This window comes from Microtus oregoni, unplaced genomic scaffold (assembly GCF_018167655.1).
Source record: "Microtus oregoni isolate MIOR12 unplaced genomic scaffold, Mior012 000031F_ref0000149, whole genome shotgun sequence".
Taxonomy (NCBI): Eukaryota; Metazoa; Chordata; class Mammalia; order Rodentia; family Cricetidae; genus Microtus; species Microtus oregoni.
Window position 1 is genome coordinate 14,412,581 of NW_024543090.1, and position 25,560 is coordinate 14,438,140.

Genomic DNA, 25,560 nt, shown 5'->3' on the forward strand with positions numbered 1-25,560 from the left:
GGTCATACTTATAAATTCCTGGGAATTTCTCTAGTGTCAGGTTTCTTGCTAGTCCCATAATGGCTCCCTCAAACAAAATTATCTCTTTCTTTGCTCTCATCTCTGTCCTTCCTCCATCTTGACTATCCCATTCCCTCATGTTCTCTTCCCCCTCCTCTTTCCCTTCCACCCTCCCTAATCCCCCTACCCACATGCTCCCAATTTTGTCAGGCAATCTTGTCGATTTCCCCTTTCCAGGTGGACTTATGTATGTTTTTCTTAGAGTTCACCTTGTTACTTAGCTTCTCTAGAATCATGAACTATAGGCTCAATATCTTTTGCTTTATAGCTAGCATCCACTTATGAATGAATATATACATACATACCATGTTCATCTTTCTGAGTCTGGGTTACCTCACTCAGGATTTTTTTTTCTAGTCCTATCCATTTGCATGCAAATTTCAAGATGTCATTGCTTTCTGTTACACCCAGAACACACGGTAACCAGACTCTCTGGTTTCTGGGATTTTCTGAAACTCACAAGCTCCTCAGATTCCTAGCAAAGCCCTTCTCTGCACCTCAGAGATTGAGTTATGCTTTGGAAGGAGCAGAGAAATGCAGTTTTCCATTTTATAGGGAATTAAAATGACTGACTCCAGGAGGGGAGAAACAGATTCATCATTCATGCATGAATAAGTTGGGTATGACGACGTATGGCTGCAATTCCAGAACATGGGAAGCTGGGGCTGGAGACTGCTAAGTGTTAAGCCAGCTTTGGATGCATAGAGAGTATAAGATCAATCAGAGCACCTGAAAGCTAAATGTAATAGGGTCATATGACTGTTATGGAAATGTGCACTAGAAACATACGGGAAAGGACCAATTATTCATATATACTGGTAGCTCTAAGTACTTTATAAGTAAGGTCTTTTTCATTAACTTTTATAGCAGTTGTTCTCAAACTATGGGTCTCAACCTCTTTCAGGGGTTGAATAACCCCTTCACAGGGGCTGCATATCATATATCCTTCCTATCAAATATTGACATTACAATTCATAACAGTAGCAAATTACAGTTATAAAGCAGCAATGAAGATAATTTTATGGTGGTTGGGGATCATCATACATGAGGAACTGTATGAAAGGGTCACAGCATTAGGAAGGTTGAGAACCACTGCTCTACAGCATCTAGAATAGTGATTTATAAAGCTTTCGTGGAGTTGAGGAGATGGATCTGTTGGTAAAGCCAAAACAAGGGCTGGAAATCGATCCCCAAATCTATTAAAAATGCCAGGGTTCCATATTCATTTAATCCCAGCACCGATAGGGATCCACGGGGTTCCTTGGTCAGCAAATCTAGCCTAATGGATGAGCTTCAGGTCAATGAGGGACTCTGACTCAAAGAAGAGAGATGACTTTCCTAAGTATGACGTTCTTCTGGCCTCCATGCACGTGTACATACACACAGACACACATGCATGCACACATGTACACACACACACACACACACACACACACACACGTTTTTCACACCAAAGTACTCCTGCACATTCAAAAACATGCACAGAGATGGCTCTGATGGATGAAGTCTCTGAAAGCTTCTGCAAGCTCTATCCTACCACAGGAATGTGGAAAGTACCCACTCTCCAACCACTCCTGTAGGGCCCATGTCATTTCCTCTCTATTTCCAACTTGCTATCTCCATGTTCTTCTCACAACTGTCCATCCGTGTGAGACCCGACATTGGTACCTGTCCCGACTCTGTGTTTCTACTCCAAGCCCTTATTCATCCCATTGCTGTTATGTCACCTCCTCCTATGCTGTTAGCCCACTGCCCAGTGCCCCTTTCCGCTTGAGCTCTGTAAAGGTCCAGATGAAATCCCATCTGTTCTCACAGACTCTTATAAACATCCCACCCTAAAGGACATGCATACTGTTCATTCTGCATTTATTACATTTGACCTTTAAAAAATAACGTATTTGTTCTTATATATTCAACTTGGATATGAATTTTCCAAGAATATTGGCTATTTATCTGCACTCTTCAGTACAGTGCCTTAGGTGGGGGGCACATCCTCAGTATGTTCACTGAGATTGCCTGTCATTTGTAATTTGGACTTACCTGACTGGTGTCTATGGGACAAGGGATGAAAGAGGCTTGGGAGAGGAACTGAGTGGTACCCAACAGATCCCTGACACCATCTGCATCACGTTTATATTCTTTGACAGGCTCCAATCTCATTTTCTCCTTTGGCAGTAGGGCTTCATAGCAAGGGGCATAGCCAGAGGGAGGCAGGAACTTAAATTCTCCATGCCGACCACCCATCAGGAAGCGTACTCTGTCATTTCAAGACAGCAGAAAAGAGAGGTCAAAAACCATCCTATTTCATATAACTGTATCTTAAAGGTTGTATCCACATTCAACCATACTGTTTGGAACTCACTGAATTTGGATCCAGCATAGCATATATTTTCATGTATGTAGACAATGACAGAGAGAACTGAGTGCTCAGGCACCTTTCTAAGGTGAACTTCAGTGACATGCTCTTAAAAGGTTTATTATTCATAAGTCACTTGGTGCTTATTCTTACTGCAGTAGGTAATTACAGTAGATGTTACTTCAGTATTGAGAAGATAGCAAGATTCTTCTCTATACATATCATATTGAAACTTCACCATGGAAATGGGTATCTTTACTTGAAGTCAATTACTCATATGCTAGTTAAAGAAAATAAAATTATATCGATAAGATAGTAAATGCTGAATGTTCAAGCGAAATATGCAACAGTAGAGTTTTCAAGACAGCAGAGGCTGCAGTTCCCAGAGTCATATGAGGACAATTGTAGGTGGTAACTGCAGGAGGGTAAAGGGACAAGCAGTTGTTACCTGGGATGTCAATGCCTTCCTAACGGGCACCATCTCTCTGTTGGCATTCAGACTTGATGCCATGGTCCACTCAATTTCTAGAGCACAACCTTGATCCACACACTTCAACCTCCCCTCCCCCCCCCTCTCTCTCTCTCACACACACACACACACACACACACACGCACACACACACACACACGATCTAACAGAAATTCCTGACATTTCAATTCTAAATCCAAATTGGGCCTCTAGCTGCTGGTACTACCTTGGTCCAACCCATTCTCATTCCCCAAAGAAGGAGAAAGAACTCTTTGGGGCTCACAGTAATGGTAGACAGACAGCAGTTACTAACACACAAAAAACATCTCAATAGTTTTATCAAGCATTCTGGATGAATTCCAGTTTCATGTAGAAACCGAATTACATGTAAAGGTTAGGTTATGGTAAGTGCCAAAGTTTTCTGCAATGAAGAAAAGGTAAATACCGTTAGGCAGTGACACTTCACATTATCCTAGTCCAGTAGGAACTGTAGCTTTCACAAATCAACTTCAATTACATAAAATAAAGGAAATAGGCACAGTTTCTAACTAAAGCATGGTAAGTCATATAGTTCTTGGAGGCTCAATGCTAATCTCACCCAGGAAAAATCAGTATAAACTCAGTGTTGGCATTCGATACTCACTACTTCCCTCTTTGCAAATAAGACCAATGGGTGAGCCTCCACCACTCACACCTGACTTTGCACTGGGGATTCAATTCTAAGCAGCATTTCCAGTGCTCCCAGGATAACAAAAGCAGGATTTCAAGAAGCTAAATTCGTTAATTACCAGCGAGGAGGCATGCCATGGGATAAAGAAGGGGTATGTGACATAACTCGGAGAAGGAGGTAGCTTCGAGAGATGGCATCAAGAAAGGACTCTGTGGAGAAGCCAAAGCGCGAAGACGTGGAGGAAGAGGGTCTCAGAAGAGAGACACGTGCAAAGGCCCCAAATTGGAAAAGATTTTAAGTAGTGCTATGGATGAGGACACTATCAACCTGAGAAATGGGAGAAGAAGTATGGGGGTCGGGGCTGCACGCAGCAGTGTGTATACCCCGGCGAGGCGTTTGGCTTTATTCTAGATAGGAAACCGATCATGGGGTTTGAAGTGGGGAAATACAGTATTCTTCCAGCACTCCTTTGTAGATAGGTCTGGAGACCAATTATCAAGCGCGTGAAATCGTTGCAGGGAAAGGAGGGTAGTTTGGACCAAGGTGATTTAAATGGCCAGACGCCAGTTTTGTTTTGGCATTAGGACTGGATGTGGGGAGGGGTTGATGTAAGTGGAGGAAGGTTAGGATTAAGCAAAGATTTCACAACAGGACATTTTGCACTAGGCATCACTTCCATTAATTGGAGCATTCTGGGAGGGGAGCCATGTAAGAAAAATTCCATAATTGCAATTGTGGAAATATCCTAATTAGGAATCTGGAAAATAAAAATCCCTCCGAGTAAGAAATGTCAATTTTTTTTCCCTTTCCAATAAGAACACATTATTGAAATGGCCTTTTATAAAATGCTGTTTAAATTAATTACAGAAATCATGCAGAGGCTCCCACTTCTCTATTTTAAAGCACTAAGCAACAATGGTATAGAATTAGAAGCACAATTGCCCCTAGGAGTGTGCCTACCCAAAGTGTTATGCAATAGGGAATGATTTATGTGTATCAAGAATATGAGCAATGACATTAAAATGAAATTGAGTCATTAGGCTGTAGTGTTTCTAATTTAGTGAACCTTCTGGAAGTAATGACTAAACCACAAATTTATTTGATGAGAATTTCCCAGTTCAGTTGAATCTAACAGATTGTGCCATTGGCATGCTGGATGTATAGGATAAAAGGGGATTTGTCTGAGTGAAGAAATAGTAAGGCAAGTTACCAGCTCCTCCCTTCCCACCGAGGATCCTTTCTATAAGTTCATTATACTGAGAGCTCATGGGGCATGAGTGTTGGTTCCTTGCTACTGTATGGATTACAGGAATACATAAATGGTCTATCATGTGGCCTTCTAGCAAGTTAGCTAGACTTAATTATTCATAAACACTCTTGCCAGTTAAGTCTAGTTCTGAAATTTTTCTTGTGTTTTAAAATACACTGGGTAGACAACAAATCAAGACTGGTCAGCTTCTGTGTAGTATTTAAAGAGAACAATGCTTTCTGGTTTTATGCCTCATTATTAAAATGAGAAAGATAATTTGGTTATAAGCTGTATCTCCTTGTAATGGGCACAAGAATTGTAAAATGTGAAATTAATACAGGCAGAAAGGAGTGCTTATTGCTGACGGGGGCACTCCTCTTCAGACATCGTATGCTGTGCTTCACTGGGCAGAAGACAAGGCTGTGTACTGCTTCTGAAGTCTGGCTGGATGAAAGCCCCTGCCTCCCAGCAGGTGGGGCTGGATAGGCCCTGGCCCAAGGCAACCCTCCAGCTGTCTGCCCTCCTCTCACTGTCCAGGAACAACCTGACAGAGCCTGTGGGAAGGGATCCAACAAAGAGCCTCCAATGCTGGAGGATGGGACTGTTTCTGTCCCCGTGGATACAGACTGAGCTCAAAGAAACGACATGTGATAACATGTTAAGTTTGACTAGAACAATCAGAAGGATAGAAAATGTCCCAAACCTACTTCAACTATGGAATCTTTATTTATTGTTCTGGAAATACAGATTGAACCCATAACTCTGTACATGCTAGGCAACTATTCTTGGATTGAGTTATACCCCCAGATTAAAGTACAGTGTTGATGAGGGTTATCTAAGTTTTGCAAGAAGTTCAAAGGCAGACTTATGAATGCATCATTTAGAATCCCAGTATCTTGATACTCTAGAGAGAAATGTACAGTCAACTTTGCAGATTACAGCAAAAACAATCATGAAGATAGTTCTATCAGCCTCAGGTCACATTGATCTACATGTAAAGACCCTTTTAGAGAGAACTGCAGAGGACTGAGGAGTTTGTCTATCCATCGAAACTGATGGGAACTTCTCAGAGGGAAGTCAGCATCCCCTGGAGTTTGGTGGGGTAAAGAGCAGTCAGCAAGAAATGGCCGTATAGTAGATATTTGGGCTTTTGATCAGAGTTGTGCCAGAGTCTAGCCCCTAGAGGAACAAATACAGGTTTCACAGAAGAGCATGTCCTCATTCTTCACTCAAGGACACCTGCCCAGAAAGGTGAGTGGCAGAGCAGAACCCAGGGCTGGAGCAGGTGGACTGGGAGTGGGATGAAATGAAGGAAGACACGGGGCATGGCTATGCCAAAGATCATGGAAGAAGGGTCCAGCATTCAGCTCACTAAAAAAAAATCTACAAATGGACCTCACTGGTGAGAGAGGTAACAGTTATAATGAATGCCACCCAATGGTACAGGGCTACATGACCACTGTACCAATTCGATAGCTCATGACAATTCCTAAATAGATGTCTCCGAGACCTAGAGAGTTCTGAAACAGAAACTGGCTGACTGGATAGGGGCAGCTCCCTGAGAGACCAGCCTGGACTCTCACTAGCTTACTGGGTAGGGGCAGCTCCCTGAGAGGCTAACCTGGACTATCTCTGGCTTACTGGGTAGGGACAGCTCCCCGAGAGGCTAGCCTGGACTCTCACTGGCTTACTGGATAGGAGCAGCTCCCTGAGAGGCTAGCCTGCACTCTCACTGGCTTACTGGATAGGGGCAGCTCCTTGAGAGGTTAACCTGGACTCTCTCTGGCTTACTGAGTAGGGGCAGCTCCTGAGAGAGCAGCCTGGACTCTCACTGCAGGGCTAAACTGGTTGAGCTTTTGACTCTTCACTGCTACAACTCTATTTTATAATCAAAAGGTCGAAGGTTTTAAATCATGGACCTCAGTATTTTTATTCCTGACAGAAACAATAAAAAGTTTACAGTATCCACCCAAAAACTCATTCAGGGTCAGAAGTCCAAAACTTGGATTTCCAGGTGTAGAAATTGAAATTTCATGTACCTGTCTGTTTTTCTCAATAAATTCCTTATTGGACACTTAATCTTGACCTTAATAAAAAAAAAACTCTGCCTCATTCAATTTTATGTACAAGTGAGTACATAAAATTGAAAAGTAAATTTCTTTTTCTTTAGGTGCTTTTCCCCTGCCCTCTGGTTTCCATCAAATTTCTCAGCTTCTACCAACTGTTAAGTTGAGAATTCAAGAATAGTGTTCATTAGAATGAGTTGTTCTTTATCCTCAGATTTCTCCCTACAGATTTTAAAATTGTTCTCATAGGAATTTAGACTGCTTTGACATCCTAAGTTACTCCAGTAAGAATAGCTAAGAAAATAAAATAAAACAACAACAAGAAGAGTTTCTGGTGAGAATGTGGGAAAGGTGAACCCTTATTCACTGCTGGTGAGACTGTAAACCACAATGGAGCAAGTGTGGTGATTTCTCAAAGCACCTAAAATAGAACCATATGACCCAGCTATTCCACTCTTGGGTATATATATGACTGGAAACCACCTAATTCAGAAATGCTTGAATTCTGCATTTATTTTTATACTATTTACAAATAGGCAGGAAATTGTTGGTTGAGAAAACATGATATATATAATTTCCTTTATGCAGCCATAAAGAAAAGAATGAAATCATGACTTTCCAAGAAAGTAGATACAAGTAGAAATCATTATGTTAAGTGAAATAAGCCAGATTCAGAAGAAAAATATTGAATGCTTTCTCTTACATACAGAGCATAGATTTAAAATTATGTATGTGCACATATAAGTATATGTCTATATCTACCTATTATCTATCTATCTATCTATCTATCTATCTATCTATCTATCTATCATCTATCTACAATTTAGTCAATCTAATCTCTCCCATCAAAGAACTTTTGCTATCTTCTGAGGTTCTTCCAAGAATTCCAATATTATGAAAATTTCTTTCTCTTCCTAAAGAGTTTACAAAGATAAAGATTTCTTTATCTCAGAGATAAGCAAATGTTTCAGTCATAGCCTCCTGGAAATAAAAATACCAGAAAGTGTCAGAGGAAGTTTTATTTGCTTGTCAAATTTTGGGACGAAAAGAAATGACACCGAAAAAGCCCTGGTAGCATTTACAATTTCATCTTGGAGACTTTTGCTTGTTAATTTGCAGAGCAATGTGGATTCCTCCTGTCAGGTTTGAAAGACTGATCCGTGAATAAAAACACTGTAAAAATGAAGACAGAGCTTTGCCATGCTAAAACACGGTGCCTAGCAAGCGTGGAGGCACTCTAATCTGCCCAGATGTCTCAATCTCGCAGTCATTATTTAATCCCTCTGAAAGAGCTGGGGTAGCGGCCCAAAGGAAAAACGTACACAGGTTAAGAGGGGATTGTTAGCAAGCTTTTGATGACCTGAGTCTAATTCCTATATCAGGATTCATAATTGCATCTTTAGTCTGTAATGCCAAGAATGAAGAACAATGTGAGTTATGGACAGTCTTCACATTCATATTTCTTACTGGCTTGCATGTGATGAAGTCCAGGGCAATCCAGCCAATGCTCATCTTGTTCTCTGCAGCAGTAAATTTATCTCAGCAATAGTTTCCACAGCATTGATCACAGCAAGCTGGAAATAGCTAAGCTGTCGGTTACCTGAATCTTAGCCAAGTCTGGTGGATACCAGTGGAAACAAACAGCAGCTACAGACACCAACTGTTTTTGTATTTTTTTTTATTAATTAGACAAGGCTAATGCAACAGTTACATAAGATGATTAAATACATCTAATGGGAATGTCTAGCTGCAAAACGTATTTTACTAGAATAAATAACTCAACTTTTTTTTAGAACAAAAAGACCACCCCAAGTTCACTATCTACTCTGGCCTTTTGTAGAACGCAGTCTTGTTGCTTCATGCTCTGGTGCTATTTACAGGGGAGGGGCAAGGGTGATGTCATCTTTTTACAAAAGCTTCTTGGCATCAAAATAATTGGAAATTTTGGATGGGCTCCAAGCTACACATGCTCACCTTCCATTCTGTATTGAGTAGGGTTGGCACGACCACATTATGGCACTAGTAACACTACCCACAAACCGGCCACAGCGAGAAGGCAACTAGTATATTCATAACAGTTAGGGAAGGAAGCACATATTCATTTATGAATCTTGTCAGTAATTACGCGTGCAGCCTTTGACTTCACGAGGGGTAAATCTAATTGAAAAAGATTTTCGCTCTTTGTGCACTTTGCTCTTCCACGATTGCTGGCAGGGACATCCTAATCAGGTGTAATTAATGGCATTATTTGCAATGATACAAATAATAATTAAAAAATTCAAGAGTATGACCTCATTAAAGATCACTGAGTGGAAGGTAATGGGATTATAGAAGAGAAATCTAATTTAAAAACTATACACAAATTAAAAATGAATATGGGAAACAATTCTGAAGGCTCCTGAGTTGGGAAATATGAATTTCTTCCTGGGCGGGCACACTACCTTACTTATCTCTTGGAGAACTGCCATAGACACAAGCACATGCTTTATAATATGGTGTGAAATGGTAATTTAAATATTAAAAAGTATATATTAAGTGTGCTAATTTTTAGTATGATATTTTAATTAGCCTAGAGTTAATATCCTGGCCTCTCTTTGCATAACTGGACTAACTCAGTACACGAAGTGGCATGTTTTAGCACCAAACTATACTTCACAAGTTGGTGTAAAAGTGTCGGTTTATTGAAGCCATCCACTCAGTAACTGAAAAGAGCCAGTTGACTGCTCACCAGTACAAGACCAGCACTAACCTGGAACAAAGACGCCATCTGATGATGCATTTCAGAAACATGCATGTGGGAACAGGGCTTCTACCTCTCTGTGATCATAACTTCTCAAGAGACCCAGAGACAGAAATTGCCCAGTGCTGACTGTGTTCTTAGGGACAGGGTCAGGTAACATCGAGACACTGCTCCTCAGCACGCCATCTGTTGAGGTGCTATGAGTAAAAGTCCCCAGATCTAAGCTGTTGGCTCTTGAAGCCAGCACATCTAAATTCTTCCAGTTTGTTAAATTCTCTAACTGAACAGATCAGTGTTCATCCTGTAACTTTACTTCTTCGTTAACTGTGTGCTACGTGATCTGCTGAAAGAGAGATGAGATGCTAGAAATATCTCTAAGTATGGATGGCATTCAGTGACCTATGTCTTTACCTGTTCTGAAGTTCCTGGTTAAGACAGGATTCCAAAGCAAGGTCCACCCAAACCAAATACAAATCACAGACATGGAAACCCTATCTCATTACTTTGAAGGAGTTCGAATGGGGAAATAATGATTAAGAATTTTTAAACTAGGAGATGGCTCAGTGAGTGAAGTGTGAAGTGAGCCAGCCTGATGACCTGACTTTAGATCTCAGTATCTGCTAAAGGATGCTGTCGAAGCACAAGCATCTTTAATCCCAGCATTTCCCAACTGGGAGATAGAACAGGAAGATAGGGGAATCAGTAAAAACTTGCAGGTTAGCTAAGCAATCAGCAGAAAAACCAAAAGAGAACCTGTCTCAAACAAGGTGAAAGGTGAGGACTGATATAACACCTGAGGTTGTCCTCTGGCGTCTGTACACTGGGGCATGCATGTGCTCACATTCAGATTCACATGCACATGAACACACAGGTCATACAAGCAAACACACATACAAATAATTATGCAGTTTGCAAAAGTAGATGTAATGCAAAATACTTGGAAAAATTAATTGTAGCAGATTGGAGGAGATGGTCTCTTTGAAAATTTGAATTTACACAACTCCTCATACTCCACAAGCTCATGGATCACGGTGGGAGGGGCTCTGGGAAGATGAGAAGAGTCAAAGGTGAAGGGTGACTTCAGTGAGACAGTGCTGCTTGAATAGGACGGTGCTATCACATCACAGTGGTTGTGACTCAAGACCTGAGCAAGATGGGGGAGTGGGGGCAAGTGACCTTTCTAGCAGAAGAGGATTGGCAACTGATGACCGCTGGGAAGGAGAGTGCATGTTTTCTTCAAGAACACGGCTCCTGGAAGGCTACCCATGATCTAGTGATGGCTCTACACTCATGCACATATAAGCAGTACTAAATGGGCTCAGTAATTTAAAAACAATTACACACAACTAGGAAGGATAGTGGAGGAGGAACATGGCAGGAGTTGGAGGGGAGGGAATAAGCTTTTATTTCATCAAAACACATCATATATATAAATGAAATTTTCAAACAATAAAAATTTTAACAAAAATATGTTTATTAAAAGTGTAAATTAAATATTAATAAATGCATATTTTTATAAAGATCTAAATGTTTTCACAAGTGAGGTGTTAGGAAGTAAGTTGTCTTTCTCTCTGAAAATAATCTAAAGCCAGTGAGTGGTACTGGTCAAAAAAGAACAGATCGGGGAAATTGTTGAGGATGGACTGAGGCCAAAAGCCACTCAGACAAATGTGGTTCTAGGCGCTGACCATTCAGGGTCACCTGTTTCTCCAGAGCAGGTTCTGGGCCAGCGTGAAGACCCTGGTGTGGCTTGCTGCATTAGTGTCTCTGCTCCCAGGGACTGGAGCTGGGAAGATGTGCACTGTGACTTACCCTCTGTTCCTCCGGACTGCTAGAAGGACTTTGCTCTAATCCGTTCTTACCTCCCTTTGAAAATAAATGAACGTGTCTGGCTTTGTTCAGCACTTCATGAAGTGCTGAAGCCTATGCCAGTGGTTCTGTTCTGAAAGTCCTACCCTGGGGCTGTGCAGTGCCTGTTTTTCACTCCTCTCTAGGCTCCCGTTGTCACCGTTGCTCCCACTGCACTGTTCCTTGGCACCCACGGATACAGGCATGATTGTAACTGTAACTCCTAGGTCCTGCTCAATCAGTTCTGAGCTCTTTTAAAATACAAAGCTTGAGAATGGAATGGCTGAGACAGTTTTGGGAAAGAGGCTTCTTGTGGGGTCTTGACTTACAGATATTTACATGTGTAAGAAGTCTAAGAGAGTTAAAACAGCATTCATCTGGTATGAAGAAAGAGTGAGGCAGAAGAGGGAATACAACAGTAAGCAGTGGGATATAGGAACATGCATGCATATACATGTCCAAGTTAATGCTAACTCTATACAAAACATAATAACATTATCTCTGAGTGGTACTCTTTTGGGTTCTTACGATTTTGACTTACATTAATTTAAAAGGGGGAGATAGGAAAAAAATTAAGCATAAAAGGTAAATTATAAATTGGAAAAATATTAAAGGCATAGAAAACAGATTATTAGTCTTAAATATAACTTGATTAACAATAAAACCATCCAAAATTATTATCAGAAAGGCTAAGAACATAAAACCAGCAAAAATACTGGGTGGAGAAAGAAACAATAAAATTAGTGTGAATTCAATCAGTTGGGCATTCTCATATGCTGCTCTATTTTTTGGATGTGCTTATGTTTTCACATGTGTGTGCTGTCCACACACTTATGTGTATACAAGTAAGTGGAGGTCAGAGGGCAACCTTAGGTGCTTTTCCTTAGGCATCATTGCCTCTTTTTGAGACAGGGTCTCTCATTGGCCTTGGATTTGCTGAGTACACTGGGCTGGCTGGTCCAGTGATCCTCAGGGATCTGGTCATCTTCCCCTCTCAGCACCAATCTTACAATTCATGCATTCTCTTATCTTAATTTTCTATCTGTTCTTGGGATTGAATGGAAGTATTTTTGTACATAACTTAACAATTTTCCCAGCTCCCCAAATAATGTCACTTTAAATGATATCACAGGCTCAGATATTTTATCTGGAATCTCGAAAGATGTCATTTGGGCTTTGGAAATCATAAACATTCAAAAAAGAAAGAGATTGTGTGTAGCATGCACACATGTTAAACAGAACCGCCAGTCAGAGGAGAAGCAGTATCCAATATTCAGACATACTAATGTCTCTTCCATTAAACATACCAACAGCCATAGGAATTATGCTGCCAAAGATTGAAAACCAGGTGAATTTCTATCGAAAACAGCTTTGCTACAACTTGAGTTCAGGTTAGATTTGATGCCAAATGTATCCTGAACAAATCTGTGGTTTTCAAAGAAACATAGACTTTGCAATTATTGATAAGAAGTTCCTAACAGTTTGTGCAATTTTTTTCTAAAAATCAACTTGGCCACATCATTATAAATTTTGGATCTTAAAATATAATACAATTTCCCCTTTTTCTGAGAGGGAGAAAATAGCAATGCAGAACAAGAGTTATATGCAGGTACGTCTGCAGTAATACTATCTGTAACAATAGAAGTAGAATTAGCATGAAAACATAACAGTAAAGAAATGGCTATATTATGAGGAAGTGAAATAAAGAGAGATTATGTGACCATAAAAATAATTTTGAGGGTACCTAATGAGTCAGGAAAAGGCTCATTACTTATTTTTGAGTGAAAAATTATACTTCACATTTGCAGTGACTGCAATTTAGAAAGTATACACACATTTGCAGCAGAAAGATGAATATAACAAAATATTCACAGTGAATACAGCTAAGAATTAGAATTGAAGGTGAGCCGAATGGTGGAGGTGGACACCCTTAATCCCAGCACTCAGGAAGCAGAGGCAGATGGATCTCTGAGTTTGAGGCCAGCCTGGTTCATTGTGAGTTCCAGGACAGATAGGGCTACACAGAGAAACCCTGTCTAGGAAAACCAAAAGAGTGCCTTTTACTGCAATATTTGTATTTATTTCTTTCAAGGTTTTCATAAAGAACATGTATTGTTCTTATAACTATTCATTTTGTCCCTAGAATTTCTCATACATTTTATCTGAGTATATAAAACTGCTCCTGTAGGAGAAATCTATGTAGTAAGTAGGTGAAGGGATGAGTTTGGTTGCCTCTTGCCCTTTAGCCATCACTTTCTTGGAAGAAATTTGGCTTTTGAGAAGAAACCCTAAAAGAAATTATCGGTTCTTCCACTCACAAGGGTGCTGGTGAAGTTTTAAAGCAGGGTCATCGCTATTTTCCAGGAAATTACAGCCATCACTTACTTGACACCAGCTGAAAAGCTCATCACAGGGAAGAAGAGTCCATCTGTGTTGAAATTCTCAAACATCCCCTGCACAGGTTGCCCGTTGATTCGGAAAGAAATGCTGGGTACTCCAAGGTCAAGGCAGCAGCTCACCACGTCATCTGACGTCAGCAGATGCTGGTTGATGGAGGCCACTGCTCTGGGTATCCGGCCTGGTGAGTAGAGAACAGAAATAAAACTGTGGGCCCCTGGAGGCATGCAGCTGGTAGACAGACAAAGTTAGAGGATTCTACTGGAGATGGGAAACCTAACAAGCATGCAGTATAAGAAGGGTTCAAAGCCGGGCAGTGGTGGCGCACGCCTTTAATCCCAGCACGCAGGAGGCAGAGGCAGGTGGATCTCTTTGAGTTAGAGGCCAACCTGGTCTACAAAAGCTAGTTCCAGGACAGGCTCCAAAGCTACAGAGAAACCCTGTCTCGAAAAAAAAAAAAAAGAAGGGTTCAGGATATGCTACTGTAGTTGAAATGCAAGTCATTACTGCATGAGATAAGAGAGAGGAAACTTATCTCCTAAGCTGATGAGTGGATAGACACAGTGCTTGACATGAACTGAGTCTCAGAGGCGCTCTAAAGCTACTAAAAATAAGAATGAGGAGGAGTGAGTCTTCTAGGCATGTGCTAAGACTACCCTGGGGCCAGAAGTAATGGACAGATGACCTTTACTAAGTGGAAGTCGTGAATGTAGGTGTATACACATTTAGTCACAGGCAAGAGAAGGTCTTGCTCTCTTCTGCTTTCTCAGAAAGATATGGACACTGTTTGAAAAGCCAGGAGAGAGGACTGAATCCCCTCTAGCCAGGAAACCACACAATAAGGTCTGACTGCTTGAAATAGCTTTATTCAGATGAGGAGGAAAAAACACATCGTCATTTATATCTGCATTAGTGCTTATGAAATGTTTTTCTTCTTCACAAAATGATTGAAGACTTCTGACCTAAAATAGTGAGAAAATAACTTATTTTCCGGTGTTATTATCATCCTGATTCCCATCCTTCTCTTGGGTTTCTGTTTCTACCGGGAACAGAAGAGCAGACAGGGAGAGGTTTGAAATTAATATAGGGTTTCAGGAATAAGAGACAGACATCTTGTTTCTTAATTGTATAATTACTGTGTGTTCATTATAAACATTAAACATTATGTAGAAAAGTAAGAAAAAGAAAAATGTAACTCCACAATGCAGCGAATGAGTGACTTTGGAATGCTTGGCCCTCAACAGGACATCGTATCAAGACCCTGCAAGACTCAAGGAACATCACAAAGAGGGTCCTAAAGAAGATAGGAGGTGCCGGGTGGTGGTGGCACACGCCTTTAATCTCAGCTCGCAGGAGGCAGAGGCAGGTGGATCTCTTTGAGTTAGAGGCCAACCTGGTCTACAAAAGCTAGTTCCAGGACAGGCTCCAAAGCTACAGAGAAACCCTGTATCAAAAAAACCAAAGGGGGGGGGAGGAGACAGGAAGAATAGGTTGCAGAGGAGGGCTGTGAAACGGAGTCCTCTTGACAGAACAATTCATGAGATAATGGTAGTTGTTGATGTCTATTCATGACTTAAGTGGGATTGAACCTCTCACCACTTCCTCACGTGTAGGGGGTAGTGATGAAGGCCCACTTCTCACTCACATAATAAAGGCAATATATAGCAAGCCAATAGCCAACATCAAATTATATGGAGAGAAACAAAGTGATTTTACTAAAATCAGGAGCAAGACAAAGATGTCCTCTCTCTCCATATCTATTAAATATAGTCTAGCTAGGGTAATAAGACAACAAAAAGAGGTCAAGGGGATACAAATTAGAAAGGAAGAAGTCAAACTTTTACTATTTGCTGAAGATATGATAGTATACATACGTGACCACAGAAATTCTACCAGGGAACTCCTACAGTTGATAAACACTTTCAATAAGGTGGCAGGATACAAGAGTAACTCAAAAAAATCAGTATCCCTCATATATACAGATGATAAATGGACTGAGAAAGAAATCAGAGAAACACCACCCTCACAATAGCCACAAGCAACAAAAAATAGCTTGGGGGTAACTCTAAACAAACAAGTGAAAGACCTATGTGATAAGATCTTTAAGTCTTTGAAGAATGAAAATACAGAAGATATCAGAAAAATGGAAAGACTTCCCATGCTCTTGGATAGGTACAATTAAAAAAATAGTAAAATGGCAATATTATCAAAAGCAATGTACAGATTCAATGCAATATCCATCAAAATCCCAGCACAACTTTTCACAGACTTCAAAAGAACACTACTAAATTTCATATGGAGAAACAAAATGCCCAGGTTAGCCAAAACAACCCTGTACAATAAAGGAACATCTGGAGGCATCACCATCCCTGACTTCAAGCTCTTTATTAGAGCTTCAGTAATGAAAGTAGCTACTATTAGCATAAAAAAGACGGTTGGACCAATGGAACTGAACCAAAGATCCTGATTTTAACCCACACACCTATGAACATCTGATTTTTGACAATGAAGCTAAAATAAAAAATGGAAAAAAGAAAGCGTTTTCAACCAATGATATTGGTATAACTGGATATTGACATATAGGAGAATGCAAACAGATCCATATCTATTGCCGTGCACAAAACTCAAGTCCAAATGATCAAAGATGTCAATATAAATCTATCCATACTGAACCTCATAGAAAAGAAAGTGGGAAATACTCTCGAACACATTGACACAGGAGATCACTTTCTAAATATAACACCAGCAGCACAGACACTGAGAACAACAATTAACAAATGAGACTTCCTACAGTTAAGAAGCTTCTATAAAGCAAAGGACATGGTTAACAAGGAAAAACAGCTCCCTACAGAATGGGAAAAGATCTTCACCAACCCCAAATCTGACAGAGGGTCAATCTCCAAAATATACAAAGAACTCAAGAAACTACATATCCAGCTATGAAATAATCCAATTTAAAAATGGTGAATGGACAGAATTAGAAAATTATTATGAGTGAGGGAGGTAACCTAGATCCAGAAAGACAAATATAGTATTTACTCACTCTTAAGTGGATACCAGGTATAAAGCAAAGGATAACGAGCCTAAGTCCACAACCCCAAAGAAGCTAGAACCCCCTTTCAGAAACAGATGGAAGCAGATGCAGAGTTTCACAACTAACCAGTGGGCTGAGCTCCAGATGAAGAGATGAAGAAGTGATACTATGAACAAAGGGGTCAAGACCACAATATAGAAACCCACAGAATCAGTTGACCCAAACTAGAGGGAGATCACTAACCCTAGACTGACAACTGGGAAACCTGCATGGGACTGAATTAGGTCCCCTGAGTACAGGTGACAATGGTGTGGCTTGGGTAATATATATATATAGTCACTGGATCTAACTCTAATGCATTGCTGTGGAATTATGTTTTTATATACTAAATATTTGTCACTCATATTGGTTTAATAAAACACTGCTTGGCCAGTAGCCAGGCAGGAAGTATAAGTGGGGCAACCAGACTAAGAGAATTCTGGGAAGAGGAAAGGCAGAGACGCAGTCACTATCCAGACACAGAGGAAACAAAATAAGAATGTCTCACTGAGAAAATGTGTTAAGTCACGTGGCTAAACACAAACAGAATTATGGGTTAATTTAAGTTGTAAGAGCTAGTTAATAATAAGACTGAGCTAATAGGCCAAACAGTTTATAATTAATATAATTCTCTGTATGTTTCTTTGGGACTGAACAGCTGCAGGACTGGGTGGGACAGAAACTTTCATTTACAAAAATGCATGACCTGACTTTGTGGAGGCCATTCTCTATGGAGAGATAACCTTGCTCAACCTAGGCACGAAGGGGGGCTTGGTCCTGCCTCAACAAGGTGATGAGACAGGATTAGTTGACTTCCCAGGGGAAGTCTGCCCTCTGAGGAGTAGATCGAGGTTGGGTGAAGGGAAGGGGAGAGCCAGAGGAGAGGAGGGAGAGAACCATGAATTGGTATGTAAAAAATAAATTAAAAAAAATGAAAGAAACTCAGAAAAACCTGCTCTGTTTTGTCTCACTTTTGCTTTCTGATTTTGCATTAAAATGGGTGTTACCAATAAAGTGTTTCCTTTTACATTATTTACCATCCAGAAAATATCATTGATGAACAATTCCCAATACATCTGTGACTTGGGAACTAGAGAACAATGAAATGTGACTTTAGACAGTAACTTTAAAGGCACCCAGAACATTGATAGATAAACATGAAGTTCCCAGGAATCATCGTCTTCCTAAACCTCTTATAAATCACAGTGAAACTTGCAGTGTTGAGCTGTGGTTTTACTGTCTACTCTTCCCTTCTCCTTCAAGTCCTCTGTGAGTTCTATGTGGCACTGAGAGACAAGGAACCACACCTCTTAGTGGTTGATATACCCAGTGTCACTCTGCTGAAGAAAACTCCCTTCCCCAACAACTATCAATTTCAAAATATAGCCCAGCTATGTTTGGTTCCCTGGGTTTAAGAGGGTCTTCTCCTTCCGCATTCTTGATAGCTGAGTTGACAGGCATGCGTCACACAGTCCAACTTTTACGTCTTATTCTAATTAAAGAAACAGTCTCTACAAAGTAAGCACTTTCGCAAGTGCCCCTCTCTTAATCAACAATTGTGGGCAAAGCTATTATTCTTCCCTTGACCCTTTTCACTGATAAAATGTTAGCATTGCAACTCCAGCTGCTACATCGATTGTTCCTTAATAAATATGTTACAGATCAGTTCCAGTCAGTGGCTTAATTTATGCACACAGATAACGATAAAGTTAATCAACCTGGAAATTTCAATCTTGAGAAAAAGAAGAAAATTTGTCATGACTAGTTTCCAGTATCTCCCCCTCATCATCTTCCATCTTTCCCTATAAGTGGAGTGTTATTTCCGTGCCATTTATTCATCAGGTAATTCCCTTTCCTCAGCTGCCCCAAATTCCCTGCAGTCCTGGTGGGAGTCATTAACAGACTCCTTATTTCTTTAGCTGAAGCACAAGGTGATAAATTTACCTGGAATGCCTCTTACAAGATAGATGTGTCCTGTGTGGGGCTAGAGCAGTCAGGATACAGCCTGGACTTAAGGAAGCATTGGGTTTCAGGGAGGGATAGGGAAAAGTATAAATGTCACGGACACTGTCTTCTCTAAATTCACCTGATGGTAGAGACTAAGGGATTGAGACCCTTGGATACAACTCTATAATTGAGACCCTTGATATACCTCTGTAGTATTATATCATGAAGCATGTGTAATGCTCGAACTTACAATAAGCCTTTGCAAAGCTGAGTTGTTCTCACTTCTCCAACAAAACAGAGCCCCCACTAGAGATGATTAGTGTGGCCTGGATCACTTAGCTTGCTTGCCCGCATAGGACATAGAATAGGATCAATGAAGAGCTGAACAGGAACAGCTATGGAATAATGCAGTTATGATGTTTAGGTCCTTTTTTTTTTTTTTTTGGTTTTTTTCCGAGACAGGGTTTTCTGTGGCTTTGGAGCCTGTCCTGGAACTAGCTCTTGTAGACCAGGCTGGCCTCGAACTCACAGGATGTTTAGGTCCTGAAACACACAAAAGTGTGGCTCTTTTTGATATACAGTGGTTAGTTTCTTTGCCTCTGGATCCACTGACGTTTTCATTCCCAAGTGTCTACAAATAGATACAAGAGTTTCCTAAGTGCCTAAGCGTACTGCTGCAGTATGGAAAAAGATGAAGTAAAGCTTTTCCTCTGAGAGTGACTCATTTGCCTTTGAAACCAGAGTCCGATATGCTTCATCCACTCTGTGACTCATGTTCTCGCAGTCTCTATGCAGAGTCCTCTGCAGGTATGTAAGGTCTGGTTTCCTCTGAGCACGAAGACTTGGGGTGATAAGATGGTGGCCATTTAGTGGTCAGTGTGGAAATGGCTCCCAAGTGCAGCTCTTTCCGTCACTCACAGACTTCATCCTGCCATGCCAGGAGTTGCTGATATGTGTGAGCATCCTTCTGTTCCTACTCATAGTCATTCTCACTTCCCAGAAATAGTGTGTAGTATGTGGACACAACCCAAGCTAAAGGCTCCTACCATGCACCCTCAGACTCAGTGATCTCACAGCGGATCTTGGAGAATGAGGAAGGGAAGAGACATCCTCTGTGGGGAACTAGGGAGGTGAACGGGGGAAAGATAAATTTCCTTCTGCTTAGTTCCCTCTCCTGACATTTTTAATCATGTTTGTCAGTTACACATTGTCGCTTGGAGCACGTAGAACCCGAGTAGACTTTTGTATTCTCCCCATCCCTCTCAATGGTCCAGGATACATAAAATGTACATATGAGTACATGTACAATAGCCCTAAAACTTTCAAACTGCATGCAAAACAGCAGAAATAATGAGAAACTTCATCTTAACAAATTAAAAAATAATAACTACTTCAAGAAACATGCCATCAGAATCTCAAGTGACAGTGATTATTGATATCAAGCAGTTATGGTAGTGCCTATATGGTAGTTCTCAACCTGTGGGTCGTGATCCTTTGGGGAGGGGTCAAAGATTCTTTCACAGCGATTGTCTAAGACCACTGAAAACACAGATACTTACATTATGATTCATAAGAGTAGCAAAATTACAGTTATGAAGTAGCAATGAAAATAATTTTATGGTTGGGGTCGCACAACATGAGGAACTGTCTTAAAGGGTCACAGCAGTAGGCAAGCTGAGAACCACTGGTTGAGGGGAAGGAGGAGAAGATGCTGGGTATACAGTTCTCAGTTACACAAGAAACTTCAATACATAGTTTCATCTTGTAGAGAAATGTTTCTTTCATGCTGAAATTAAGGAAGACTGCATCATGGCTTCTCTATAAGAAGCATGCTCACTGTGCTTCTGTGAGACATTTTAACAGGCACACATTATCACCAACTGCAGGTTCTTAAGGAAATATAGACAATGCATGATTTGGACAACAAGCAGGAGAGGTGTGGTACTTGTTTAGGGTGAAAACCTTAGATTTTTTTCACCCAGACACAAACAAATCCATCCTTCATACTCATGAGCCATGCGTAGATATGGGAAAATCATTGGTATTTATCTCTTTAAAAAAAGTCTTGAATTCCTTTTGAGATTAATGCTGACCTACAGCTATTAACAGTCTTAACGTGAAACAAGAAGTAGTGTTGAAATCATGGCCTTGATGATGTAATCAGATCAGGAGACTTCCCGGGGTGCCTTAGTGCATCAGTCTCTGTATCTGTAACGTGAGTTCAGTATTTGCTACCTTAAAGGTCATTCTGACATTAAAGCATGTAGCTCACCGCCCAGTAAATAAAGCTGAGTATTGCCTATGTGGCTATTCATAAAACCCAAGACGGACAGATATAGACATTAAGTGTGTTAGATACCTTTCTTATGGCTGTGATCAAATAGCTACAAGAAAGGAAGGAAGGACTTACATTTGTTCATAGCCATCTTAGCAGGGGAGAAATGATGGTGGGCGGATCAGTACAAATAGGAATGAATGACAGGTCCTTGTTAATACATTAGTGGACCAGAAACTGGAGAGAGGACAGGAATTAGAGCTTGACTATAAACCTCAAGGTTTGACTCCAGTGACCTATTTCCTCCAGCTAGGTGCCACCTCCTCACAGTATCACAACTTTTCAAAAAAGTGTCAGCAGCTGGTGATCAGGTATTCAAACACATGAACCTGTGAGGAGCAGTTTACATTTAAATTGTAACAGTGACGTTAAGCTAAGTGGTCTGTATTGGATGACATAGTGAGAAACTCTTAGAATAAAGCTACAAATGAAGCTTATTTAAACCTGTTGCTCTGCCTACCAAACAATCTCATGGGATTTAAGCATTTCTATCATTTCAACTCAACGTGTATTCTGTGAGATTCAGTTATTTGCAACAGTAGAATAGAGGGTGGAAGCCTTCACAAGGTACTCACCTGACCAAAGATGAAGTCCGTCAAAGCCATAGGAGTACAGGTCATCGCCAACACCATTGCCTCCCCATCCTTCTCCACCTCCAGGGTAGGGAGCATAGCCAGAGGAGGAGGCCCAGCCCACTCGCAGATGCGTGGGCTCTGCGGTTAGGAAAGGGTCCACCTGGTCGATAATCAACTCAAAGTACCACTTCTTGTACTGTGGCGAGCCTTCAGCCACTCCCAGGAAGATGTTTGGCCGGATACTGAAATGAAACATGGGACAGGCTGCTTCTGCAGAGAGCAAACAACTAAAAGAACAAATTGAACCAGACACAAGAGGAAGCACTGGCCCAATTAAACTTGGGCCAGAGCATTTTAATCATTTTATTTTGTTATTGTACAGCCTTTAGCAACTGGCCAAGTGGGTACTATGGAGACAGCAGTAACTTCTTATAAGATATAAATGTGGCTTTTAAAATATTCAGTCCAAGGCAACACATCTATGGAATGGCAGCCATGGGCAACAGTGCTGTGAATGTTACAAGGGTTGTGTGAGCACCAACCTTTACGTCTGTCTATAAGAAGGAGAAATAATTTACATGACTTCCATCTTCTGGTACACGGGCTTTTTAAGTACAAACAATTTCAAACCAATAGTTCTTGTTCCCTAAGCATAATTAAGACGTAAAAGCAGGAAGAATTCACTATTAGCTAACCTTGCTGAGGTGGGAAAACATGTGAGTCAGACAACATAAGAGCGTGGGACAGACAACTTAGCCTTCCCAATGTTTGGATTATACTTGAAGAGAGACTTCCTGGACTTGGGTATGCTCAAGACAGACACATGTAACTCGGGCTGGTTAAAGATGCTTGGTAAGAAGGAAGATCTGAGTGGTGGCCAGGTCTCTGTGTTGCTCTGCGCTTTGGAAGGAAGTTTTTCCCTCACTACTGAGGGTCAGGATGTGGACCTAGTAGAAAATGCAAGAGGAACATAAAGCCTGCCTGGTTCAGTGAGCTCACATGAGTTGCATGTGGCCACATGTAGAAACCAGGAGTGTTGGAGGTTTGGTTGGGTCTTTCTTGACCCTCACAGACATCAGTCAGGTAAATGCTCATGTGTCCTTGAAAGTAAGTAAGTATAGTAATAAGGTGGGACATACATTATACTAAAATGTTTTAGAAAAATGGTATATAAGAACATGAATGTATCATAAAGGAATACTAAAGGTTCATTCATTTTTTTTAAGTAAAACCTCAATCATTAGAATGTACTTACCTTCCATTCTCAGAAACTTTAAGGGGAATTTTATAAAACTCCATTAAAGGAGCTGGAGGACAAGGACCTAGCCATACCAAGTGTACCTGTGCATGGTCTGATCATACTTGCTTGAGATGCCACAACGTCCTGTTTCCTACCTAGAGACACACTTGGCATCTGGAATGGCAATAGTGACCCTACCTGGTGACATCATTAATTAGCCGTGTCTGCAGGAGCAGGTTCCTCCGGGGTAGTAGGTTGTCACAGATCAGATTCTGGTTGGCTCTTACTGCGACCCCATTGCAGAGACAGAGGGAACATAGGACATCGAGAACCTGCCAGAGGACACTGCTGTTGGTTGTTTTTCTCTTTTGGGGGGCCCACCATCCAGCTCCCAAATAAATCACACATGTAGGCTTATTATTATTTATAATCCTTAGCTTGGCTTGTTTTTTTTTCCAGCTTTTCTTAACTTTAAATTACTTTTTGCCTCTGGGCTTTTACCTTTCTCTAGTTCTGTATACCTTTCATTATTTCTTACTTCATGGCTTGCTGTGTAGCTGGGTGCCTGGCACTGATGCCCTCCTCCCCTTGTTCTACCTTATTCCTCTTCCTCTCCCAGATTTCTCCTTCTATTTTACTCTGCCTGCCAGCCCTGCCTATCCTTTCTCCTGCCTTGCTACTAGTTGTCCGGCTCTATTAGACCATCAGGTGTTTTAGACAGGCAAAGAATTACAGCTTCCCAGAGTTAAACCAACTCAGCACAAACAAAAGTAAAGACACCTTAAAATAATATTCCACAACATAACACACCCACCCTACACCTCAGCTCCAAGAGGAGGGGTACATTACACAGAACTCGATCGCCATCACATACAAAAGTAGCAGGAGGCCTGGAGGGTAGGGGCGAGCAAAGGGCCTATGGAGAACTAGCCTAGATCTGTGAGAGTCTTACTCAGCAGGCGTGACTGACGCTCCAGAGACAGCTGCTGCTGGGAAAATGAGGTCTGGCATCCTTCCAGACCCATGGCCTTGGTATTACGCTCCATCTCTCCAGACTGTGCATCCCACCTGTGGTCAAATTCTATTACGGTGATAACCAAAATTAAGGAGACAAGCTGTCCAGCCAGGGTCAGGACTAGGATGTGGTAAGATTCTCAAGGCACCAAATCCAGTCACTACTCATTAGCCCAGTCATTAAATCAAATGCTGTCCACAAGCCTTGCAGCCCGGCCTCTCCCTCTTACCCAGACCACATACACTAAGGATTAGTGAGGTGCTCAGACAGCTGGGAATGACAGACATTCAGAGCCCATTTGTTTAGGGTCTGGAATGCAGCCGGCTTGCAACCCTCAGGCAGCAGTGCAGACTCAGGTTCTCGGGTATCTTGGTGTGATATCATCAGAGTGCCTTAAGATGCTCATAAATTCCTAAAAGCCAGTGTTCAGAGTGTTCACCAACTCTCTTCCTCCCACCTGGAAGGACAGCAAATCTGCAAGAGCCTAGGTGATTCATAAATCTGAGAGACTTGTCGCCAAGCCACGGTGGCTGTTTCCAGTTGCCTGGTAAGTGGAAATGGTCCTCTGCCTCCGCTCCTCCTCCGGGCCCTCATCTCATTTTCTCTATCTCATTGTGCCCCATTCCCTTGTATTCAGATTTTATGTTTGTGCCACAACAGAGTAAACAATGCTGGGACAAGCACTATTCCTCTCTTCTGCATAGGGAGGATGGCCAATAGCAGTCAATAAATAGCAGCCACACTGACAGGGAGGTGGGCAAACACACTTCAGTCATTTAAAGTGGCCACCGAAGACTCAGCACTTGGTGAGGTTGGATACCTTAAGGTTGTTGACTGCATTTGTGTCCATAATTCTCCCAAACCAATTTTCCAACTGACTCCCTGAATGTCAACTTCGTTCCAGACAAATACGGAACACATTTATGGGACAAACAGAAAAAGAAGCCCTGAGGCAGCTTTACAGGGCACTCTTGCCATTACCGCTCCATGACAGATATTGGTTGTGGAAACTTGAAATCCAGAGGGTGATTTCTCATTCGGAGCAAAGAGCCATGAATGGCTGGAAAATGAAATACTTTCCATCTGGCCTATCATACAGTTTCATCTGTTTTGCTTTGGAGGGATGGCGGCGGGAACCTAGCTGTCACAGCCAGAGCCAAAGCTGAGCTTAATTCATATATAATAGCCAGAGCAAAGGAAATAGAGACAAGAAGCACACCGATAGAGCAATGCTCACCTATGAACAACTGACACCATAAAGATGACATTTCTTCATGTATAATGGGGGAATAGGGACACACTTCTTTCTGAAAGTATTTAAAGGGGCTCTTTTCAATGAGAAGCAGGTGTAGATGGACTGCACCACACGAGTTCACAGACATCTTGCCTAGACCATCTGTGCTTGCTAATTTCTCTGCAGCCCCTGGGAAAGCTTGCCTGGTGAAGTAGGTTCTGCGGAGTGCTCCCCAAACTCCTCTTCTCTTCCTGAGCTGACCAGGAGGTCTACCTTGCAGGTGTGT

At 41.4% G+C, this 25,560-nt stretch overlaps 1 protein-coding gene across 1 annotated transcript in view; it reads right to left on the reverse strand.

Moving 5' to 3' along the window:
* The window catches only part of Ryr3 (ryanodine receptor 3), a 522,546-nt gene that overhangs the window by 217,263 nt on the left and 279,723 nt on the right, over window positions 1-25,560 (reverse strand). The window contains exons 17-20 of the mRNA XM_041678998.1: window positions 23,224-23,357; window positions 21,786-22,027; window positions 13,844-14,036; window positions 2,101-2,317 (exon numbers count right to left, since the gene is read on the reverse strand). Of these exons, the coding sequence (XP_041534932.1) occupies window positions 2,101-2,317; window positions 13,844-14,036; window positions 21,786-22,027; window positions 23,224-23,357 (786 nt within the window). The remainder of the gene's footprint in view (window positions 1-2,100; window positions 2,318-13,843; window positions 14,037-21,785; window positions 22,028-23,223; window positions 23,358-25,560) is intronic.